Raw genomic sequence first — 20051 nt, 5'->3', positions numbered from 1 at the left:
CCTAACCCCAGAGACATGAGTCTGTGGCTTGACCTAGCAGCAAGGACTTTGCAGTAAGTTGGATGATTGCTACCATGGAGATAGATCATAGCCATGTTTGTCCAGGAGACTGGCAGTGGCTCAGTGGTAGAGCATCTGCTTGATAAGCAGAAGGTCCCAGGTCCAATCCCCGGCATCTCCAACTATAAAGGGTCCAGGCAAATAGGAGTGAAAAACCACAGCTTGAGACCCTGGAGAGCCACTGCCAGTCTGAGTAGGTAATACTGACTGTGATGGACTGAGGGTCTGATTCAGTAGAAGGCAGCTTCATATGTCTGTCTGTAGTGACACAAAAGAGCAGAGTCCAGTAGCACCCTAAAGACTAACACCACTTGAGGCAGGGTAGGAGCAGGGCCAGCCCTGTCACTAGACAAACTCGGCAATTAGCCCTCTGGGGGCACCGAATTGGGCGCCCCCCATGTGACTTGGTGATGTTATTAGTGCGGGGTGGGGGGTGGGGGGCAGAAGTTAGCCTTGCCGAGGGTGCCAGACAGCCTAGCCTAGGGCCGGCCCTGGGTAGGACCTTTTCAGGTATCTGAAGCAGTGAGCAGTGACTCACGAAAGCTCAGACTCTGCCACAAATTTTGTTAGACTTTAAGGTGCTGCTGGACCGGAGTCTACTCTTAACCCTTTTGGATGCTACCGTTGCTCTGGGATAGTGAAGGTCCCCCCTACCCTCAGCTGCCAACATCGCTACTTGGAATGTCTGCACTGGAACTCTTTGAAAAGTAACAGCAGCAACAACAACAAAAAAGATAATCCGAATTGAACCTTCTTTTCTAAATCTGCGCCCAGCGGTGCAGCGGGGCGTGGAGGGGGGGGGCAGGGGGATGGAATGTGTCTTGGGGGGGGGGGCGGTATCCTCCTTCCTCCCCTCCCAGGCGCTCTCCCCCGGGACAGTGAAAGTGAAAAGTGAATTTGGCGACCTTTTGACCGAGCTCTCCCTCCAGCCGAGTCCAGCAGGGGTGCTGCTGCGGCGCCCTCCAGCGGTCAGCAACCTTCTGACGCCGCCTCCTCTGCTCGCTCCCCAACCCGAGGCGTCTGAGCTGGAGCGTCGCCCGGAGACCCTGCGAGGACTGTGCCCGGGAGCGGCGCCGCCAGGATGGGGAAACGGGGCCTCCCTTGTTCCGGCTCCTCAAGAGCTGGACGAGAAGAAGAGGCTGGAGTTTGGTTGGTTCTCGCGGAGAGTTCTGCTCTTCCGGCCAGGATCTTGCGGAGGATCAGAAGAAAAACAACCTCTTAAGGAGGAGGAGGATTTTCGTCCAGGATCTGCTGCGGTCCGAAGTCGCCGGCGGAGGTGGGTGAGACCGGAGGGTGTGTGTGTGTGCTGTTGCTTTGGGGTTAGGACAGCCGGGCTCGAGATAGCCTCCGCCCTTAAAGAGAAGAGATTTCCGAGCCACTACCTGGAGGTTGTGTGAATAAAAAAACCGCTAAGAGACACCATACATTTTAAACAAAAATAGTGTAATGTAAAAGTCAGTGGTGTCGTGACAAAGCTTGCACATAGAACTTCAAATAGACAAGAGCATGTAGCAAGAAGACATTAAAAAGCAGTTCAAAAGCAGTCTTTCCAATCAACAAGGAGTGACAATTTCCCAGTATTTAGTTCATGGAACTAAAGAAGCCCTTCCAAAGACGTCTGTTCTTGATATCAAGGCGTTTCATTCGTCTTTCTTCAGTTTGGAGGCTTATTTATCACTGGAACCCAATCATTACAATACATTCACAGGAGACCAACAAGGTTCAGAACATGTCTGTAAGATTTCCAAGTTCTACCTGGAGGTTGGCAACCCTGCTCAGAGCCTTGTAAACTCTTGGAGGATTGGCTGCATCAGGGGGTGTAGCCTAATATGCAAAGGAGCTCCTGCTAGGATTCTACCCCTGCTCAGCAGTGATATGCTCCCATGGAGACCACCCTCCCAAACTACCACTACCTCCAGGGGGACTGATCGCTGTTGCCTGGAGAACAGGCATAATTCTGGGACGATTCCTCCAGGCAGCTCTTATTGCAGGAGCCATGATGGGCCTGCGCGCAGGGCGCAAAGCCAAAAACTTGTTCAATCTGGGAAGCATTTTGGTGGAGCGGGAGAGGATCAACCCATTGGGGAAGCTGGCGCCACCTAGATTTCTCAGGAAGCAAGAGACAGCCGTGACTTCCTCAAGAGGAAGCATGCAACCTGCCCCAGACCAGTTAGGGGTCATTTTGTAGGGGAGGAAAAGTGCTGAAGCTCATTAGCACAACTCATTTTCGTATGTCACACACCTCTGACATCACTGGAAGGCATACTAAATTATATCAGCTCAGCATCTACCATCAAATGCTTCTTGAATTATTGTCATAAACCTTACACCCATCATACTTTTAAAATTACTTTCTCTTATGTGGCCACAGTGGCATGAAGATTCCCATGTCTGCTTTAAATGTTTTGGTTATTTTCCCATTTTTTCTGGGGAAAAATATTAGAAAGTTTGTCAAATCTTAAAGAGTTCAGCTAAATTCTCACAGGGGGGTTGAACAATGGAGCCCAGAAGCAAGTATTGGGGTGGGGTAAGAAAGAGCACAATAAAATGTAGACGTTCCGGAGCTTCACTCTTGTGAGCTCCTACCCCAAATGAGGCCTACACTTAATGCCTTTGAACCAGCATTAGATGTGCAGCCAAGACTGTGGTCCTTTCACTCTTTATCCATCAGTTGAGAGAAAATCTGAGGCCTTCTCGTAACATCATCTTGAACCTGTGGACTTCGCTGACCAGCAGGGAGTGTTTGGGAGGTGGAAGATAGAGCTGTTGGGTGAATGGGCAGTGAGCAAACACCCCCTTAGAGGAAAGGGGCCACAACCAGGAAAATGCGGGTGGAGGGGCAGGAAAAAAGAAGGGTTTTTCCAACTTTTGGCAGGGTTTGGAGGATTCTCCTGGAATTGCAACTGATCTCCAGACTGATCTCTGGAGAAAGTGGAGAGTGGAATCTGTGGTGTCCTGTTCCATGGAGGCCCCTCCCCAAACCACCCCCTACCTATGCTCCACCCCCAAGCCTCCAGAAATTCCCCTGCCTGGAATTGTCTATCTTTCCAGTGCATCCTTGCCAAATGATGGATTCTACCTATGGACCCAAATGGGCCCCCCACTGGTGAACACAGAGCTCAAGGGTGTGCCGTGGTGTCTGTTGCACTATTTCAGCTCTCCTGGTTTTATGCATGGAATAGAAAAAGGCGCTACAGGGAGGAATGCGTGCTTAGGGAAGCAACGAGAATTCCAGACTGAACTCATAATTGTGCTGAGCAGCATTTTTTTTTGTAGCTGGAACTCCTTTGCATATTAGGCCACACACCTCTGATGTAACCAATCCTCCAAGAGCTTGCAGGGCTCTTCTTACAGGGCCTACTTGGAGGTAAGCTCTTGGAGGATTGGCTACATCACAGGGGTGTGGCCTAATATGTAAAGGAGTTCCTGCTACAAAAAAAGCACTGGTGCTGAGCAACTGCTATTTCGTCCAGATTAATTAACAAAAATATGATTTCTCTGTGGCTGCCAGACTCCCTTCTCACCTGCTTGATAGCTCAGTGACCTCAGGTCACCCGGTCCCTCTCCTAGAGCTGTGATGACCCCAATACAAGAAATGGATCTGACTTGAAAATATTTACTCACATTTCTCGCTCTCCTCTCTGTTTCTCCCTCTTCTCAACCTCTTCTGAATCCAAGCGTCTGTTCCAGATCCTAATTCCCACCATAACCTTCTCGCTAGCCACTATGGACCTTAATGACCCAGTGACACTGGAATCCATCTCAAAGAGCATAACATGGCCTTCTACACCATGGCCACTGAAGAAGTTGTATAGGAGTGAACCAATGGCCCTGGGGGTAAGTAAGGAGCACAGGGAAGCCTCAGCGTGCCACAAGAGATAACTACTTAGGCTCCTTCCCTCACTCAGGAAGTGCCTGTTATGTCTCTGTATGACCACTGTCTCTGTACCTGCCTCTTTCCCATCAGCCTCCATTGTGGGCAGGATGCTTCAGGTGCAAGGGGATCATTTAATTGCCCGTTGTTATATATATATTTATTTAATGTGAACAAACATTGAAAAAGGTACGATAAGATAGAAATACTGCAGTGTTTCATTTATACATAAACAGTCATACTTTGGTTGACAAGGGCGCAAATATCAATAAGTAAAAGAAACCATCATTTATAATCATCAGTATTGTCTAACAAATAACATTTTTCTATCTATAAAATTGTTAAACAGATCTTACGTTGCTAAATATAAATTACTTACATATTTTTGTTTTGGTCTGGTCTGCATATAATTGCATTTTTGTTTCTGACATTTCTAACATTTCTGACCTTGGGTCATCATAAGCATAAACATTATAAACATATGTTGCTTTGGACTTTATCATTTTATTCTTATTTTAGTCTTTAAAGCTTTCCAGCCTAATTTTGATCAATATATGCAAAAAACACATTGACAATAAGTTTTCCCATGGAGTCATAGTACTGTTCTCTCCAAAATTCTTCAACCATTTGGTCATACAGTCCTTTGCTTGTTCTGTTTCCTATTGTAATAGCATTTTGTATATTTTTCCTTGTCGGGTCTTCGGTACCCCTCCCGGTCTCCCGGCGTCGCCGTCGCCCCTCCCGGGCACTCTGGGGCGTTCCCCGGAGGTCTCAGAAACAGGGGTGGGCGCTGGGTTACTTCACCGCAGGCCCCCGTTCCCCTCTTGGCTGTGCTGTGGCTCCTGTCCCTCTCTCTCGCGAGGCAGCCTCTTTGCGCATCAGCCAGTTTCCTCAGCGACCTCCTCCCTCCCTCCTTTTATGCTCCCCGGCCCCTCCTTCCCCCTTCCCGGGTCCTGCCCCCCTCTGGCCCCTCCCCCCTTCAAAGCCCCCGACGCCCAGGAGAGGCGTGCCGGGGCTGGGCGTGCCTCGGGCGTCCTAGCCCTCGGCTGCGTGCTGCGATGGGGCGTCTCGCGCTGCGACGAGACGAACAGGTCTCCCCCTCGGGCGCCGGGCTCAGCTTCTCCCTCTTGCTTCCCGGCATCTTGCCCTGGCCAGACTTCGCGGACTCGAAGCCGGGCTCGCCATCTGGGAGGTGTTGCTCGGGCGGCTGCTGTTGCCCCGTCAGTCGAGGTGAGGGGTGGGGCCGCCCCGGGGGCTTGGAGAGGTGGGGAAGGCTCTTGGGGCGATGACGGGGGCTTGGAACGGCTGGCAGGCGCCGGGGGGTCTCCTCCGCGCAGTCCCCGCCCGGGCTGGGCGGGACATTCCTAATAGATGTTTTAGATCACCTGTGATCTTTTGTTCATAAGCCGTTTTATTAATGACCTTCTTTTGCTATTAATTCTTTACATTTTGATGTCATTTGATGATATGATTGGATATTCTTTCCTTCACTTTGTATATCTTGCCAAGATTTTATTCTTCCATGCCTTATCATGTGATCATAGGTTAGGTGATCATTTTTTTCTTGGTACTTGCATCACAGTAGACAATGATTGGCAAAGTCTATGGCACGTAGGTCAGCTTATATTGTTTTTGCATTGAAACCATATTCTCAGCAATCTGTCTCTCACTGTATGATTCCTTCTTGTTTTTAATGACTTCTTGATCGATAAGTAATTGTGAATTCTTTTCTTAGTATCCACTATTTCCAATTTAACATTCCTCTCATCTGGATTTATAATCCATCCTAATATCCAAACTAGTGCTGCCGCCTGACAGTATAGCCTAATATTCGGAACTGCCAAACCTCCTATATTTTTTCTCATCTTGCATTATTTCAAACTTTACTCTTGGCTTTTTCCCATTCCATAAGAAGTTGTTCATAGTTCTTGCCAAGGCTTTTTTTGAGGGGGAGCTTGCCAGGGTGCAGCTCCGCCTGGGAGGGCCAGGGCTCCAGCTTCCTCCCACCCTTATCCCAAAAGCTGGATCATCAGCTGACCTCCCACACGGTCTGTGTGTCTCGTCCTCACCAGCCTGGCTCGCACGGCTGAGCCATGTGGTGACAGCAGCTTCTTGGAGCCTGGCTCGCTCTTTTTCCACCAGGTGTTCCATCCTGTTAATTCCCCCCCCCCTGGAAAACCCCCACCACCAACCTACATGCACAACCCCAGCCCCTAGATGCCTGGCACCCTAGGCAAGGCTAACTTATGGTGCCCCCCCCCCCCAGCACTGATAACATCTCTGAATCACATGGGGGGCTGACGCCCTTGGCAATTGCCTAGTCCTATGGCCAGGAAATGCTGGGAGGCAGGTTCATCTCCAGCAGGAGGAGGCAGAGGAGGCGGTGTGGAGCAGGCTGAGAGACCAGGGAGTAGTGGCGGCAGCAGTGGACTCAGCTCTTCCTCTGCCTCATCAGGGAAGGCACTTGAGTCCCGTGGCAGCTCCTGCAAGGGCACCTCACGTGCACAGCTGCCACGCTCACTGCCTTCTCCTCCTACTGCTGGTTTGCTGTTCATATCAAGGCCTCTCCAGTCTGGCCACTTTACACACCCCTACCCAACAGGGAAGGGAAGAGGAAGACAGCCAATCACTGACAGGGGTGAATGAACAGGATTGCCAGGCAAAACAGGAAAGGGAGGGTCAGAGACTGCTGCTGATGCATGCCTGTTAGGAAGCCCGCCTCAAATAAAAGCTGAGAGGAAAGGAAAACAATCACAGCTATGTTGGAGCCATCACAAAATTAAAAGTGACTAAGAATCAGATCCCTGACCCACAGGATTCCAGCCCCCCCCCCCCCCACGATGAATTCCACAGATCCCTTAGATTCTTGTACACAAGCAAGACCTGGATGGCCTCTTCAGCCTAAGACAAGAAATGGAAGGAGGAGTCGGGCCAGCCAATAACAGACCCATTCTGGCAGCGTTGCTTGGCCCCTTGGCTTCTCCTATTGGCTGTTTAGAAAAATTGCCTCACACTACAGGTCTCAGCTGTGTGAAAAAGATAAAATACTGGACCTTGTCTGTTTTAGTTTTGATGATGCTCCAGGAGCAAAATAAGCTCTGTCACCTTATCAGAGTGGGATAATTCTTTGATATTTTCACCAACTCTGCTGTTGCTTCCATTTTCTGTCAATGGATGTTAGTGATAGTAGGAGCGAGGCACTGAGATTTCTCTCACTGTAAGGAAAGGAAAGGTCCTCTGTGCAAGCACCATTTGTTTCCAACTCTGGGGTGATGTTGCTTTCACAATGTTTTCACGGCAGACTTTTTACGGGGTGGTTTGCCATTGCCTTCCCCAGTCACCTACACTTTCCCCTCAGCAAGTTGGGTACTCATTTTACCGACCTCGGAAGGATGGAAGGCTGAGTCAACCTTGAGCCAGCTACCTGAAAACCCAGCTTCTGCCGGGGATTGAACTCAGTTCGTGTTGTGAGCAGATCTTAGGACTGCAGTACTGCAGCTTTAACACTCTGTGCCACGGGGCTCTTTTGTAAGGTGATGTTTTAATAAGAAAATTCTGCACATAGAGTTTTCCTTTTAAATTAAGTGGCATTATGCAGTAGAATTGCCATGTAAGTAGAGACTAGATGGTTAACATTTTCTAGGCAGTAGTTTCCTTTACATAATTTTATATTGAGGAATGAGAGCTTTTCATATAGCATATGTTTTTCTGTCATCTTTAGCAGGGGTGTGGCCTAATATGCAAGTGAGTTCCTGCTGGGCTTTTTCTACCCCCCCCCCCAAGAAGCCCTGGTTCTTGCTATTGTTAAAAAACCTTTTCTTCTATATTGATTTGGCAGCATTTGAAACAAACAAAAAAAAGGTTAGTTTTGGTAAGGCATTAATTTTGATGGCAGTAGTTCTGCCTAGCCACAAATTTTTCAGTTTGTCCAATCTTTGCAGATCTTCAGTGATGCTTGTCCATACTTTTTGGTAATTATCTTTATATAGATTTTTATTTTGTCCTGCTATATTGATGCCCAAATAATGTATTGATTTTTTTTTTTTGGTGACAAGGCATCCAGTTAATTTCTGTATTTCTTCCTGTTCTTCATTGGTTGTATTTAATAAGATTATCTTGTTTTCTTTTTTGTTCAGTTTATATCCAGAATGAATGAGTTCCAGAACTGGTTATTTGTTCCATTATGTATTTCAAAGAGATATGAGGTCTTGTCACTGTTATAACAACATCATCTGCATAGCTTTTCATCTTATATTCTTCCTTATTTTCCTTTATTCCAGTGATCCTATTATCTTGTCTGATTTATTTGCCATAATTTGCATTGCTATAATAAATAGTAGCAGTGATATCGGGCATCATCGAGTTCCTTTGGCAATCTCAACTTTTCCCAATAAGGAACCATTCAGTAGGATTCTGGCATATTAATGGGTATACTTTTAATCCAATTTAAAAATTAATTTTCACAGTCCATGTTTTCCAAAACTCTAAGTAGGAACGGCCAAAGCACATTATCAAAAGTGTTTTCAGTATCCATAAATCAGGGGTGGCCAATAGTAGCTCTCCAGATGTTTTTTGCCTACAACTCCCATCAGCCCCAGCCATTGGCCATGCTGGCTGGGGCTGATGGGAGTTGCAGGCAAAAAACATCTGAAGAGCTACCGTTGGCCACCCCTGACATAAATGCTTCTTCACTCAAGAATGATGTTATGTCTTTGTATGACTAATGCCCCTGCCTCTTTCCCATCAGTCTCCATTTGTGAGCAGAGCTTTTTTTGTAGCAGGAACTCCTTTGCATATTAGGCTGCACCCCCCTGATGTAGCCAATCCTCCAAGAGCTTACAGGACTCCTAGTACAGGGCCTACTGCAAGCTCCAGGAGGATTGGCTACATCAGGAAGGTGTGGCCTAGTATGCAAAGGAGTTCCTGCTATAAAAACAGCCCTGATTGTGAGTATCCCTTGTTCAGGTGTAAGGGGATCATTTAATAACCCCTGATGTAAATAGCAGAATTACCTGTTGTCTGAGAAAGCTGCACATTGTACCTCTGCATGAGTTCTGTACCATTCTTTGACCATTACAGGAAATGAAATTACATTGAGTCGTGTAACGTTTTAATCTCCCTCTTCCTCCATAGCCCTAGGTTATTTTTGCTCTGCCATGCTCTCTGATGATAACAGGTCCCAGCCTCGCACAGGTGAGCTAGCTAATAATAGCCATGTTTGGGAACCAGTTTTCTGACAACTGGCCAAACCGCTCTGTACTACAGGTCAAGCAAATATTTCAAAGTGCTGTTGCTTCAGTTATTTTCACATTTGGCAAACACAGTGCACACTGCTGAGAGCTGTTATCATCATTACCACTGGGTCAGGTTCATTCTTATATTTTGCATGGACTGAAGAAACTTGGGAGTGAAGAAATTTGGACTTTTAAATTGTGATTCCAACGGAATATGTGGACTAACCTCCTGATGTTGATTATAGTTTAAACGTAGGGTTGCCAATCCCCAGGTTCAGGCAGGGGATCCCCAGTTTTGGAGGCCCTCCCCCTGCTACAGGCTCATCAGAAAGTAGGGGGTGGTAGTGGGAAATGTCTGCTGGGTGCTCCATTATTCCCTATGGAGACCAATTCCCATGGGGTGTTATGGAAAATTGATCTGCAGTTATCTGGGGCTCTGGGGGGCTGTTTTTTGAGGTAGAAGTACCAAATTTTAATAATGGCATCCAATACCTCTCCTCAGAACACCCTCTAATTTGCAAAAGGATTGGACCAGGGGGTTCAATTCTATGAGCCCCAAAAGAAGGTACCCCATCCTTCGTTATTTCCAATGGAGGGAAGGCATTTAAAAGGATTGTGGTCCCTTTAAATGTGACAGCCAGACCTCCCTTTAGAGTTCACTCATGCTTGCTCCTGGCTCTACAACCTTGCTTCTGGCTTCACCCCCAAAGTGTCCTGGCTCTACCCCGCAAAGTTCCCAGATATGTCTTGAATTGGACTTGGCAACCCTATTTAAATGTTTTTGGATTAATTTATATGGATTGGTTTTGCAAAGTGGCTTCCCCTTTGACTGTCTTGGCAGATCACTCAGATCAGCATCGGCATCCTGGAAATAGCTTTTGGGCTTGTGATATTCCTGGCAGAACAGACGAATGTACACCATCACGGTGAATCACATATTCTAACTCCGTATTGGACTGGAATCCTGGTAATTTTCCCACATCAAAGTTGGATGAAGCAGACCTCAAGGCTTTCACCCCACAAGTGTTCCTGCTTTGGAAAGTCCAGCCATCCCACATTTAGCCCAATGGCTGCTTAAAGCTTAGCAAAAAAAAAAAGGTACAGATGTAATGACTAAGTTACACCTGTACTTTTTCTTTTTTTTGCTAAGCTGGTGTAATGGCTCAGTTAGGAGCCCCCTGGTGCAGAGTGGTAAAGCTGCAGTACTGCAGTTCGAACTCTCTGCTCATGACCTGAGTTTGATCCCAGCGGAAGCTGGGTTCAGGTAGCTGGTTCAAGGCTGACTCAGCCTTCTATCCTTCCAAGGTTGGTAAAATGAGCACCCAGCTTGTTGCGGGGAAAGTGTAGATGCTGGGGAAGGCAATGGCAAACCGACCCGTAAAAAGTCTGATGTGAAAATGTCATAATGTGACATCACCCCAGAGTCGGAAACGACTGATGCTTGCACAGGGGATTACCTTTACCTTTTTAATGGCTCAGTTGCCTTGATGAGATTTTACTACACATTGTCACATACAAAGGAACTAGAAGCTTGCCTTTAAGAGCTTATGAACATATATGAACATACGAAGCTGTCTTCTACTGAATCAGACCCTCGGTCCATCAGTCAGTATTGTCTACTCAGACTGGCTGCAGCTCTCCAGGGTCTCAAGCTGAGGTTTTTCATGCCTACTTGCCTGGACCCTTTTTTAATTGGAGATGCCAGGGATTGAACCTGGGACTTTCTGATTACCAAGCAGATGCTCTACCACTGAGCCACCATCCCTTCCAATGAATTTGGAAAATAGCTTCATTTTCCATTGAATGGAATTCTGGACTGCATACAATATTTGGTGGGTGTCCTTTGCTTGCAACAAATCTCAGAATTCTCCAAGCACAAAAAAATCTCAAGATATCATAGGAAAGTGGACAGAAGGTATGAGGGGTGGGGGACATTCCCATACTCTATCCTTCATAGGAGGGGAGGAATGAGGCAAAGAACCCGTCTGCATAATTGGACAATCTTTCCCAGTGACTATGATTGCAACTAACAGAGGGATTGGGGTGGAGGGAATATTTATGACACAATAGATAATACTTTTCAGAACTTATCCTTTGGGTAGCACTGCCAGAACTGTGTGATGCCATTTTTTCAGTCACATCCTGGGATTAATGAGATCTCTTGCACCCCATAATTTAAATAACCTACGAAGGTTTGATGAATCTTTGGAATTCATGGATTGGGCACAGTTCCACATTTGGACCCTGTGTCCTCTACCATGTGACAAAATGGTTTCCGGTCCTAGATACTTCTGATCGAGTCAGCAGTAGAAATAGGGGTGAGGATACAAGAAGCTCATACCTTTCTATTCCTTCTGAGCACTTTTTATCTCTCCCACAGTACATTATTTCTGGATCTCTGTCTGTGGCGGTTGCCAAGAAACCTGAGACACGAGTGGTAAGTGACCAGTTTAGGACTTGAATGATGGGAACAACCACCATGAACTGGTAACCAATTCTGGGATACTGTGTTTTAAGATGCAATTCTATGATTCTATTATTTCAGTGTTCTGACCTTTGACGCTCTTGAAGGCAGGGTGTCAATGTTTTAAACAAATAAACATAGAATACAAACCTGATTCATTTTTGTTTCCATTGGTCCCAGGAAGAAATAAATCAGCAGGAGAAATGTCTCTGCTTTCCTTCCAGTGTAGATGAAATTCTAAGGGACGGTAGCTTTCAGCTAATGGATCTTGCAAGATTTCAGGAATATTCCTAAGAATGTCCCAGTGCTATAAAAAGAAAAGGTTGTGGATCTAAAAATAAAAAATGGACACTGTGGCATCTAGAACACAGCTTGCCCAGTTAATATAATTATGCGGAGAAACATTTATGCTCTCAGATAAAGCAAAGAGTCAACAAAACGATATAGGATAAAATAAAATGTTTTATTTATGGTATGTGTCGAAAAAGAATTTGGAGCAATCAAAGATATCAAAACTACGGTTGCCAGTCTCCAGGTGGGGGCAGGGAATCCCCTGGTTTGGAGGCCCTCCCCCGCTTCAGGGTCATCAGAAAGTGGGGTTTTGGGGGGAGAGAGAAATGTCTGCTGGGCACTCCATTATTCCCAATGTAGGTCGATTTCCAAAGGAGAATGGAGAATTGATATGTGGGTATCTGAGGGGGGTATTTTTTGAGGCAGAGGCACCAGATTTGCAGCGTAGCATCTGATGCCTCTCCTCAAAACACCCTCCAAATTTCAAAAAGATTGGATCAGGGGGTCCAATTTTATGAGCCCCCAAAGAAGGTGCCCCTATCCTTCATTATTTCCAGTGGAGGGAAGGCATTTAAAAGGTGTGTGGTTCCTTTATATGTGATTGCCAGAACTCCCTTTGGAGTTCAATTATGCTTGCTACAACCTTGATCCTGGCTCCACCCTCAAAGTTCCCAGATATTTCTTGAATTAGACTTGGCACCCTAATCAAAACATGTTTGTTTCTTTTTAAAATATATATATGTATGTATTTGCTATTGTGTCAAGCTGACTTCTGTCGACCCCTAGTGGGGCTTGAAGGCAAGGGAGAACCTTGGGAGATGGAGCTTGATGCAGTTGCCATGAGTTGGTTGTTATGACTCAATGGCACACTTTACTTAAAAGGATGATTTGGTTATGTAGCATAGCAACTTAAAAACAACAGCATGTTCCTGTAAGCAAGCAGGAAGGGGCAAGCCTTCGATATCTCCACTTGAAGTTCCTGAATGTACGTGGAGTTTCTTGCAGTGATCCTGTTCTCCTTTGATTCAGAGCTTGGGATTTGTTCCATCCTCTGTATTTCAAGGATTTCTGCTTCTGAGAGGTCCCACGTCTGCCTTGTTCATGCCAGGGAGTTGCTGTAAAGGGCAAGGACAACCAGGCAGAGAGAGGCTGTAGTGGGACTGCCATCTCTGGAGGCTGACGATATCAGAGATTCCAAGGAAGGAAGTGAGACCTTACCGAATTCCTGGCTTGCTTTCTCCCCACAGGTGATAGGCATGCTGAGCATGAATGTTGTGAGTGCCGTGGTAGCTGGCGTTGCGATTGTGATTCTCTCCATTTCAGTAGCTCACAGAATATACTACCTTCGGTGTGACGAATATTATAACTCGGACATACCGCCTGAAATATGCCAAGAGTATGTCATCCCTTATGTGAGTCTACCTCGTCTGAAGAAGGGAGGGCAAATGGGAGCATCTCAGGTTTTTTTTGAATTTTGCCTTTGAAGGCAGATAGCTCTTCATTCCCACCATGAGCCAGGGAACCGTGACTCAGTGGTGGAGCACCTGTTTGGCATGCAGAAGGCCCAAGCTCAATCCCTGGCATCCCCAGTTACAACCAACCAGGCAGGAGGCGATGAAGAAGACCTCTGAGTCGACTGGCAATAGTAGAAGAGAAGCAATGAAAGTGGGCTAGGGGCAGGGGAGGAATTCTAGCAGGAGCTCATTTGCATATTAGGTCACACCCCCTGATGTAGCCAGTCCTCCAAGAGCTTACAAAAAAGAGCATTGTAAGCTCTTGGAGGATTGGCTACATCAGGGGGGCACGGCCTAATATACAAAGGAGCTCCTGCTAGAATTCTATCCCTGGCTAGGGGCATAGTGACTAAGACTAATTGTGGGACCTGTCTTGTTTTTCCAGAGCTCTTAAGAACAGAGCTCCTCCCAGTTGGGAGTGGGTGCAGCATCCATATCATACACTGGAGGAGCTAACCCCACGTTTTGTGACAGTTGTGTTTGTATACATAGCATGCGATGAAGGGGTCATTGTGCTTTTCTGGTAGGTTGAAATGCGCAACACATCTGCAGTTCTCCTGGTATTCACCATCCTGGAGTTCCTCATCACCATCATCACTGCTGCCTTTGGGTGTGCCAGTTTGTGTCGGAATACCTACAGTGAAAGGTAGTTGCCTAGTTGGGGGAAGTCAGGTTTAGACGATGGAAACAGGAGTGGGTATCCGGGAAGGGAGATTGCTCTTTCACAGGGGACATGGTGATCAAAATAGGAAAAAAAGAAGATATTGGATTTATATCCCACCCTATACTCTGAATCTCAGAGCTGTCACAATCTCCTTTACCTCCCCCCCTCCACAACCAGGACCGGATCGACATGTTTTTTGAGGTGGGGGGGAGTTAAAAAATGACACCCCCTTATGGGCCCATAGAATAGAATGGACTCCATACCCAATTTGTTCTCCCCCCCCCCCGGCAGCACCTCCTTCTGCTCCTCCTAGATCTGGCCCTGCCCACAACAGACACCCTGTGAGGCAGGTGGAGCTGAGAGCTCTTAAGGCAGCTGCCCTTTCAAGGACAACTCCTATGAGAGCTATGGCTGACCCAAGGCCATTCCAGCATTTGCAAGCGGAGGAGTGGGGAATCAAACCCGGTTCTGAGTCCACATACTTACCCACAACACCAAAGTGGCTCTCTGAGTATTCTACTCAGTATTCTACTGAGTATTCTACTCAGAGGTGGGATCCGGAGCCAGCATTCCCCCACCTAAGGACTCACTGTGGAGTAAAGCAAGTGTGTAGCCAGATATGTAGACCCACAAATAAGAACATAAGAGAAGCCATGTTGGATCAGGCCAACGGCCCATCCAGTCCAACACTGTGTCACACAGTGGCAAAAAATGTTATATACACACATACACTGTGGCTAATAGCCACTGATGGACCTGTGCTCCATATTTTTATCTAAACCCCTCTTGAAGGTGGCTATACTTGTGGCCGCCACCACCTCCTGTGGCAGTGAATTCCACATGTTAATCACCCTTTGGGTGAAGAAGTACTTCCTTTTATCCGTTTTAACCTGTCTGCTCAGCAATTTCATCGAATGCCCACGAGTTCTTGTATTGTGAGAAAGGGAGAAAAGTACTTCTTTCTCTACTTTCTCCATTCCATGCATTATCTTGTAAACCTCTATCATGTCACCCCGCAGTCGACGTTTCTCCAAGCTAAAGAGTCCCAAGCGTTTCAACCTTTCTTCATAGGGAAAGTGCTCCAGCCCTTTAATCATTCTAGTTGCCCTTCTCTGCACCTTCTCTAATGCTATAATATCCTTTTTGAGGTGCGGCGACCAGAACTGCACACAGTACTCCAAATGAGACCGCACCATCGATTTATACAGGGGCATTACGATACTGGCTGATTTGTTTTCAATTCCCTTCCTAATAATTCCTAGCATGGCGTTGGCCTTTTTTATTGCAAACGCACACTGTCTTGACACTTTCAGTGAGTTATCTATCATGACCCCAAGATCTCTCTCTTGGTCAGTCTCTGCCAGTTCACACCCCATCAACTTGTATTTGTAGCTGGGATTCTTAGCCCCATGTAATGTAAGCCTCAGCAGCATAACAAGTTCACACCATTCATTTCCTCTGTAAATAAGCAGTTCTGATCTGTAATCTAGTCATGCTCTTGTTCAGAGCCATCAAAGTGTGACTCTGAGGCATGGAATCTTGTGAAGGTCATTGTGCTTATGGTGGCAAGAGCTGCTGATATAAAGTTTTTCAGAATTTGTGCAGCCAATCTGTAGCCCTACCTGGCCCTGCCCCCTTTCTCAAAAACTTGACAGGCACTAAGAAAGGTGTTTTGGTGGACAAGGGTCCCACGCCGGAGACCCCTGCTCTCGACGGCATAGTAGCAGTGTTTGAAGAGCTGAGTAGTTGTAAACCTGGCCTGTTCTGCTGATTGGAGTCTCTCTTCTTTCTTGCAGACTGTACTGATTTTTCAGAACATAGCCTGGGGGACTTCTCCTGCTGTCCTGGCACCAGTCAAGGGGGATGAGGCTCTGTGAACATCCACTGCCTCCTTCATCCAGAATCACAACTACTTTGTACTTGTCTTTGAAAAAGAGCTGATCCCACAGCATGACTTTCCTGGCAGAGAATTCACTGATCAACTTTTTTATTATTATTATTATTACTGTATATTGTAAATAAACCAACAAACTGGCTGGATTTGTTTTTTGAAATTTCAAAAATTAGCCTTTTCTTTGCTGTTTATTTTGGTTTTCAGTTTCCTTCCTTTCCTTCCTCCCACTCACCCACCCACTCACCCACTGGTCTTGAGTAATACCAGTCAATCCCAGCTAGAAATATAAGGAAGAATTCAAGCCAGAGAGGGTAGGCTATATCATATTAGAGAAGATGTCTTGTCACAGGCTTCTTGAACTCTCGTGGCCTGACCAAGGAATTTAGCTAAGAAAAATATATTTGGTAGCCATTAAAAATTCATTAACGCCTAGGGAAAGTTTGTTTTGCTGACGCATAAGTGGCCTGATCTATTTCTCTCTAGCCTCCTTATTCTACATGCTTCAGAGTTCTTACAATCCTTAAGCCAGAGCTGAGTTATCTATCTAAAAATAGTATACTCAATTACAGATGGTATTTAATCTTGTGAGCATAATTGCTCACCTTTATCTTGAAACTATGGAATCAGATGAGTATTTTGGGACTGTGAGAAGTGGTGGGATTTTCATATAGACAGAGCAAATGTATTCTTTTACAGTTGTTATATTGGTACATTACATCAAGCTCACCATCTGTAAGTGTAGGTGTAGTTACATTCCTGGTTGTCACTGAAAATTCTATTCTCCCTCAATATAAAGATTAAAGGGTTGGGTGAAAAAAATGTGTTACACCTTAAACAGTTTTCATTGAAGTTTAAAGGGGGCAGAAAAGATGTGGGTGCATGAGAGACAATAAGCTCACCATCTGTGTGCAGTTATGTTCCTGGCTGCCATTGGAAATCCTATTCTCTCTCAATATGGGGATTACTGGGTTGAGGGAGGGGAGAGTGTTGCTCGTTAACTAGTTTGTATTGCAGCCTGAAGGAGCAGTGGATATCTGAGAGAAAATAAATGCATTTTTCTAGTGGACAAGGCTTCAAAATAAAACATACATGTTACTCTGAGTGTGTATGCAGCTGAGCCATGCCTAGTCAAAAGTCAGCCCCATTGACCTTTGGGCTGATTCAATGATAGATAAAACCATCAAAACTTTTGTTTCAACATTGGTTGCTTCTGCTCCCTTGGTTATTGCCAGGAATTGGAAGTCCCCCACAAGTTCTTTTCTTAGACAATGGTACCAGAAACTCTGGGAACAATTTTTGATGGGCAGGATTATGCATTATGTTTTATAGTTTAGTTGTATGTTTTTCTATTTAAATAAAAATGTTAAAAAAAATGGGGCCTGCTCCCAGATAAGACAGAACTGCATTCTTGGGAAAAAACCTAAACCTAAATATTCCAGGAGTATAACAGAAATACAGAGAATGTATGGAACAGCCCTCTTTTTCAAAATTGTATGAGATAATAGGTAGATTCTGAATTCTTCGTGGCAGGCGAAAATAACGTGTTTTCAAATTAAATGAAGCGCTCATACAGATCATTATTTCCTTTAAGCATGGATTATAGCAGGGTTTCCCAAACTTTCCTTTCCCGTGGCCCGATTATTTTTACACTTCTCCTTCGTGGCTCACTAAAATTTGGGGGTGGAGCCGGGAGACAGGAATTATGTCATTTCCTGTGGTGTCAAGGACCAAATTATGTCACTTCCGGGTCACACTGAACTAAAACTCCACCTTTTCCTGTGGTCACTTCCAGGGCACTCCCCCAAACCTGCCTCTTCTTTGGAAGTAAATTCATTTTCTGAAAAATCTCTCTGAAACTCATGCTGAGCCAAAATGGGAGTGGAAAGTGGGCGGTCCTCTCTTTTCACCCCCACACCTGCATGTGAAAGGTAGTAGAGAATTGTATTGCAATTAATGAATTAATTTCAAGTTATATGAAGTTCATACAAGCTTTTCTGCAGTTATCCCAAAAAGGATATTTATGAGGGGCTTGCAGCTTTTTACTTGCTGTGTTTCCCATGCTTTTAAAAGCAACCTGTTGTGCAGATACTTAGCCAGTGAACTACTTTCATCCTTTTTAATATCTACAGGAGGAGTTTAATTTTGGTGTCAGACAGCTGTTAAAAGCTGGACCAGTAAAATGGTGCCAAGTTCATAGCACCATCTCTTCTAGTGCTGTTGAGATATACCACAGTAATCTCCAATAATCTCTTTCTGCCCCATACCTCTTACTCTCAACTCACTCACACAGAAATCTCATAGAAGGCCACCTGGCTACAACTGGGGGTGCCAACTTTTCATTGGCAGAGCTCCTATGCCTGCAGCAACAGTATGATGAACAGAAAAGTTTCATCCAGTAAAAATGGAAGAAAAGAGAAAGGGAAAGAAAGAAGGAAAGGAAAGGAAAGACAAGACAAGACAAGGAAAGAAAAAACATAAACATAAGAGGAGCCATGTTGGATCAGGCCAGTGGACTATCCAGTCCAAAATGCCCAAAAAGCATCAGAATGTCCACCAGTGGGGTCAGGGCACTAGAAGCCCTCCCACTGTTGCTCCCCCCCCTTCCAGCACCAAGAATACAGACAGAGCATCACTTGCAGAGAAAGGAAGGAAGGAAGGAAGGAAGGAAGGAAGGAAGGAAGGAAAGAAGGAAGGAAGGAAAGAAGGAAGGAAGGAAGGAAGGAAGGAAAGAAGGAAGGAAGGAAGGAAGGAAGGAAGGAAGGGCAAAGGAAAAAAAAGCTTCACCATCAGATGACCCCACCCAGCAAAAATTCTGTGCAGGGGTTGTTTGAGTAAAAAAAAATAGCTACTGGAATGCCCACTCCCTGCCCCTCACGGCTGAAAAAAACACACACACCCTTCTTTGCCACCCAGGCCTCCCGGGGAAATCTCTCCAAAAACATACTGCAAGGCACATGAAAGCTCATACCTTGAAGAACACTTCATAGGTCTAAAGTGCCAGTGGATGCTAGCTTTTCTCTCAAACACTGGGAGTGGGGGAGAAGGAAGGAGAGGCAGCCTAGCTTCTCTCTGCACAACACAGAGATGGGGCAGGGCTAGCTTTGGCTTTTCTTGTGACCCGGTAGTGATGCTTCTGTGTCCCGGTACCGGGTCATGACCCTGCAAATGGGAAACACTGGATTATAGCATCAATACTCACTGATACAGTGGAATGCAATTTTTGTTAAACATATCATCCCGCCCCGCCATGGGCTAGAGAGTTTCAAAATCACATCTCTAGGGTGAGTATCTTCCTTTAAACATTGGAAGGATTCCTACAATTGGGTTTGGGTGACACCATTACAATTATTTGTGTGATGCCAAGAGGAAAATGCATTTCACAGACTAACTAGACACAGTAGCACCTTAGAAACAAACAAACAAAAAATTAGTATATAAAAGCTCAAGAGACAAAGCTCCTTTTGTCCACAGATGAGAATTATTATCTTCCATCAATTTGTCTAAACCCCTTTTAGAGCCTCTTCCGCTAGCAGTCTTCATTAATCTTTTGACAGCAAATCCATTAAGTGAATTGGGCTGAGAAATATTTATTTTTGTCTGTCCGGAACTTACTGTCTTATGAGTTCTTTTTATTACACACGAAACTGCCTTATACTGAAGCAGACCCTGGGTCCATCAAAGTCCGTATTGTCTATTCAGACTGGCCGTGGCTCTCCAAGGTCACTCACAGGCAGAGGTCTTTCATGTCCCTACTGTCAAATCTTTCAACTGGGGCTTGAACCTAGGACCTTCTGCATGCCAAGCAGATGCTCTGCCACTGAGCCACAGTTCCTCCCTACAAAGGGGGAGAAAATGTTCTTTCTGAAGTTTCCCCAACCAGTTTTTTTGCTACTCTTTATACCCGGGGTGGTCAAACTGCAGCTTGGGAGCCACATGCAGCTCTTTCACACACATTGTGTGGCTCCTGGAGGTCAAGGAGGAACTTAATACAGGCTTACTCTCAAACAAGTGTGCTTAGGATTGGGACCTCAGTCAACCTTTGCGCACTGACCCAAA

At 45.7% G+C, this 20051-nt stretch overlaps 1 protein-coding gene across 1 annotated transcript; it reads left to right on the top strand.

Moving 5' to 3' along the window:
• Nucleotides 1–1099: 1099 nt before the first annotated feature.
• LOC132586491 (membrane-spanning 4-domains subfamily A member 4D-like) lies at nucleotides 1100–16164 on the top strand. Its single transcript, XM_060258585.1, has 7 exons — nucleotides 1100–1336; nucleotides 3739–3897; nucleotides 10010–10135; nucleotides 11549–11605; nucleotides 13171–13335; nucleotides 13965–14083; nucleotides 15898–16164. Exons 2-7 carry the CDS (start codon nucleotides 3787–3789, stop codon nucleotides 15905–15907), a joined length of 588 nt encoding a protein of 195 aa, XP_060114568.1. The 5' UTR covers nucleotides 1100–1336; nucleotides 3739–3786; the 3' UTR covers nucleotides 15908–16164.
• Nucleotides 16165–20051: the final 3887 nt, after the last annotated feature.

The sequence above is a fragment of the Heteronotia binoei genome, chromosome 17 (assembly GCF_032191835.1).
Source record: "Heteronotia binoei isolate CCM8104 ecotype False Entrance Well chromosome 17, APGP_CSIRO_Hbin_v1, whole genome shotgun sequence".
Lineage (NCBI taxonomy): Eukaryota > Metazoa > Chordata > Lepidosauria > Squamata > Gekkonidae > Heteronotia > Heteronotia binoei.
This window is presented reverse-complemented; position numbering and strand designations above follow the sequence as displayed.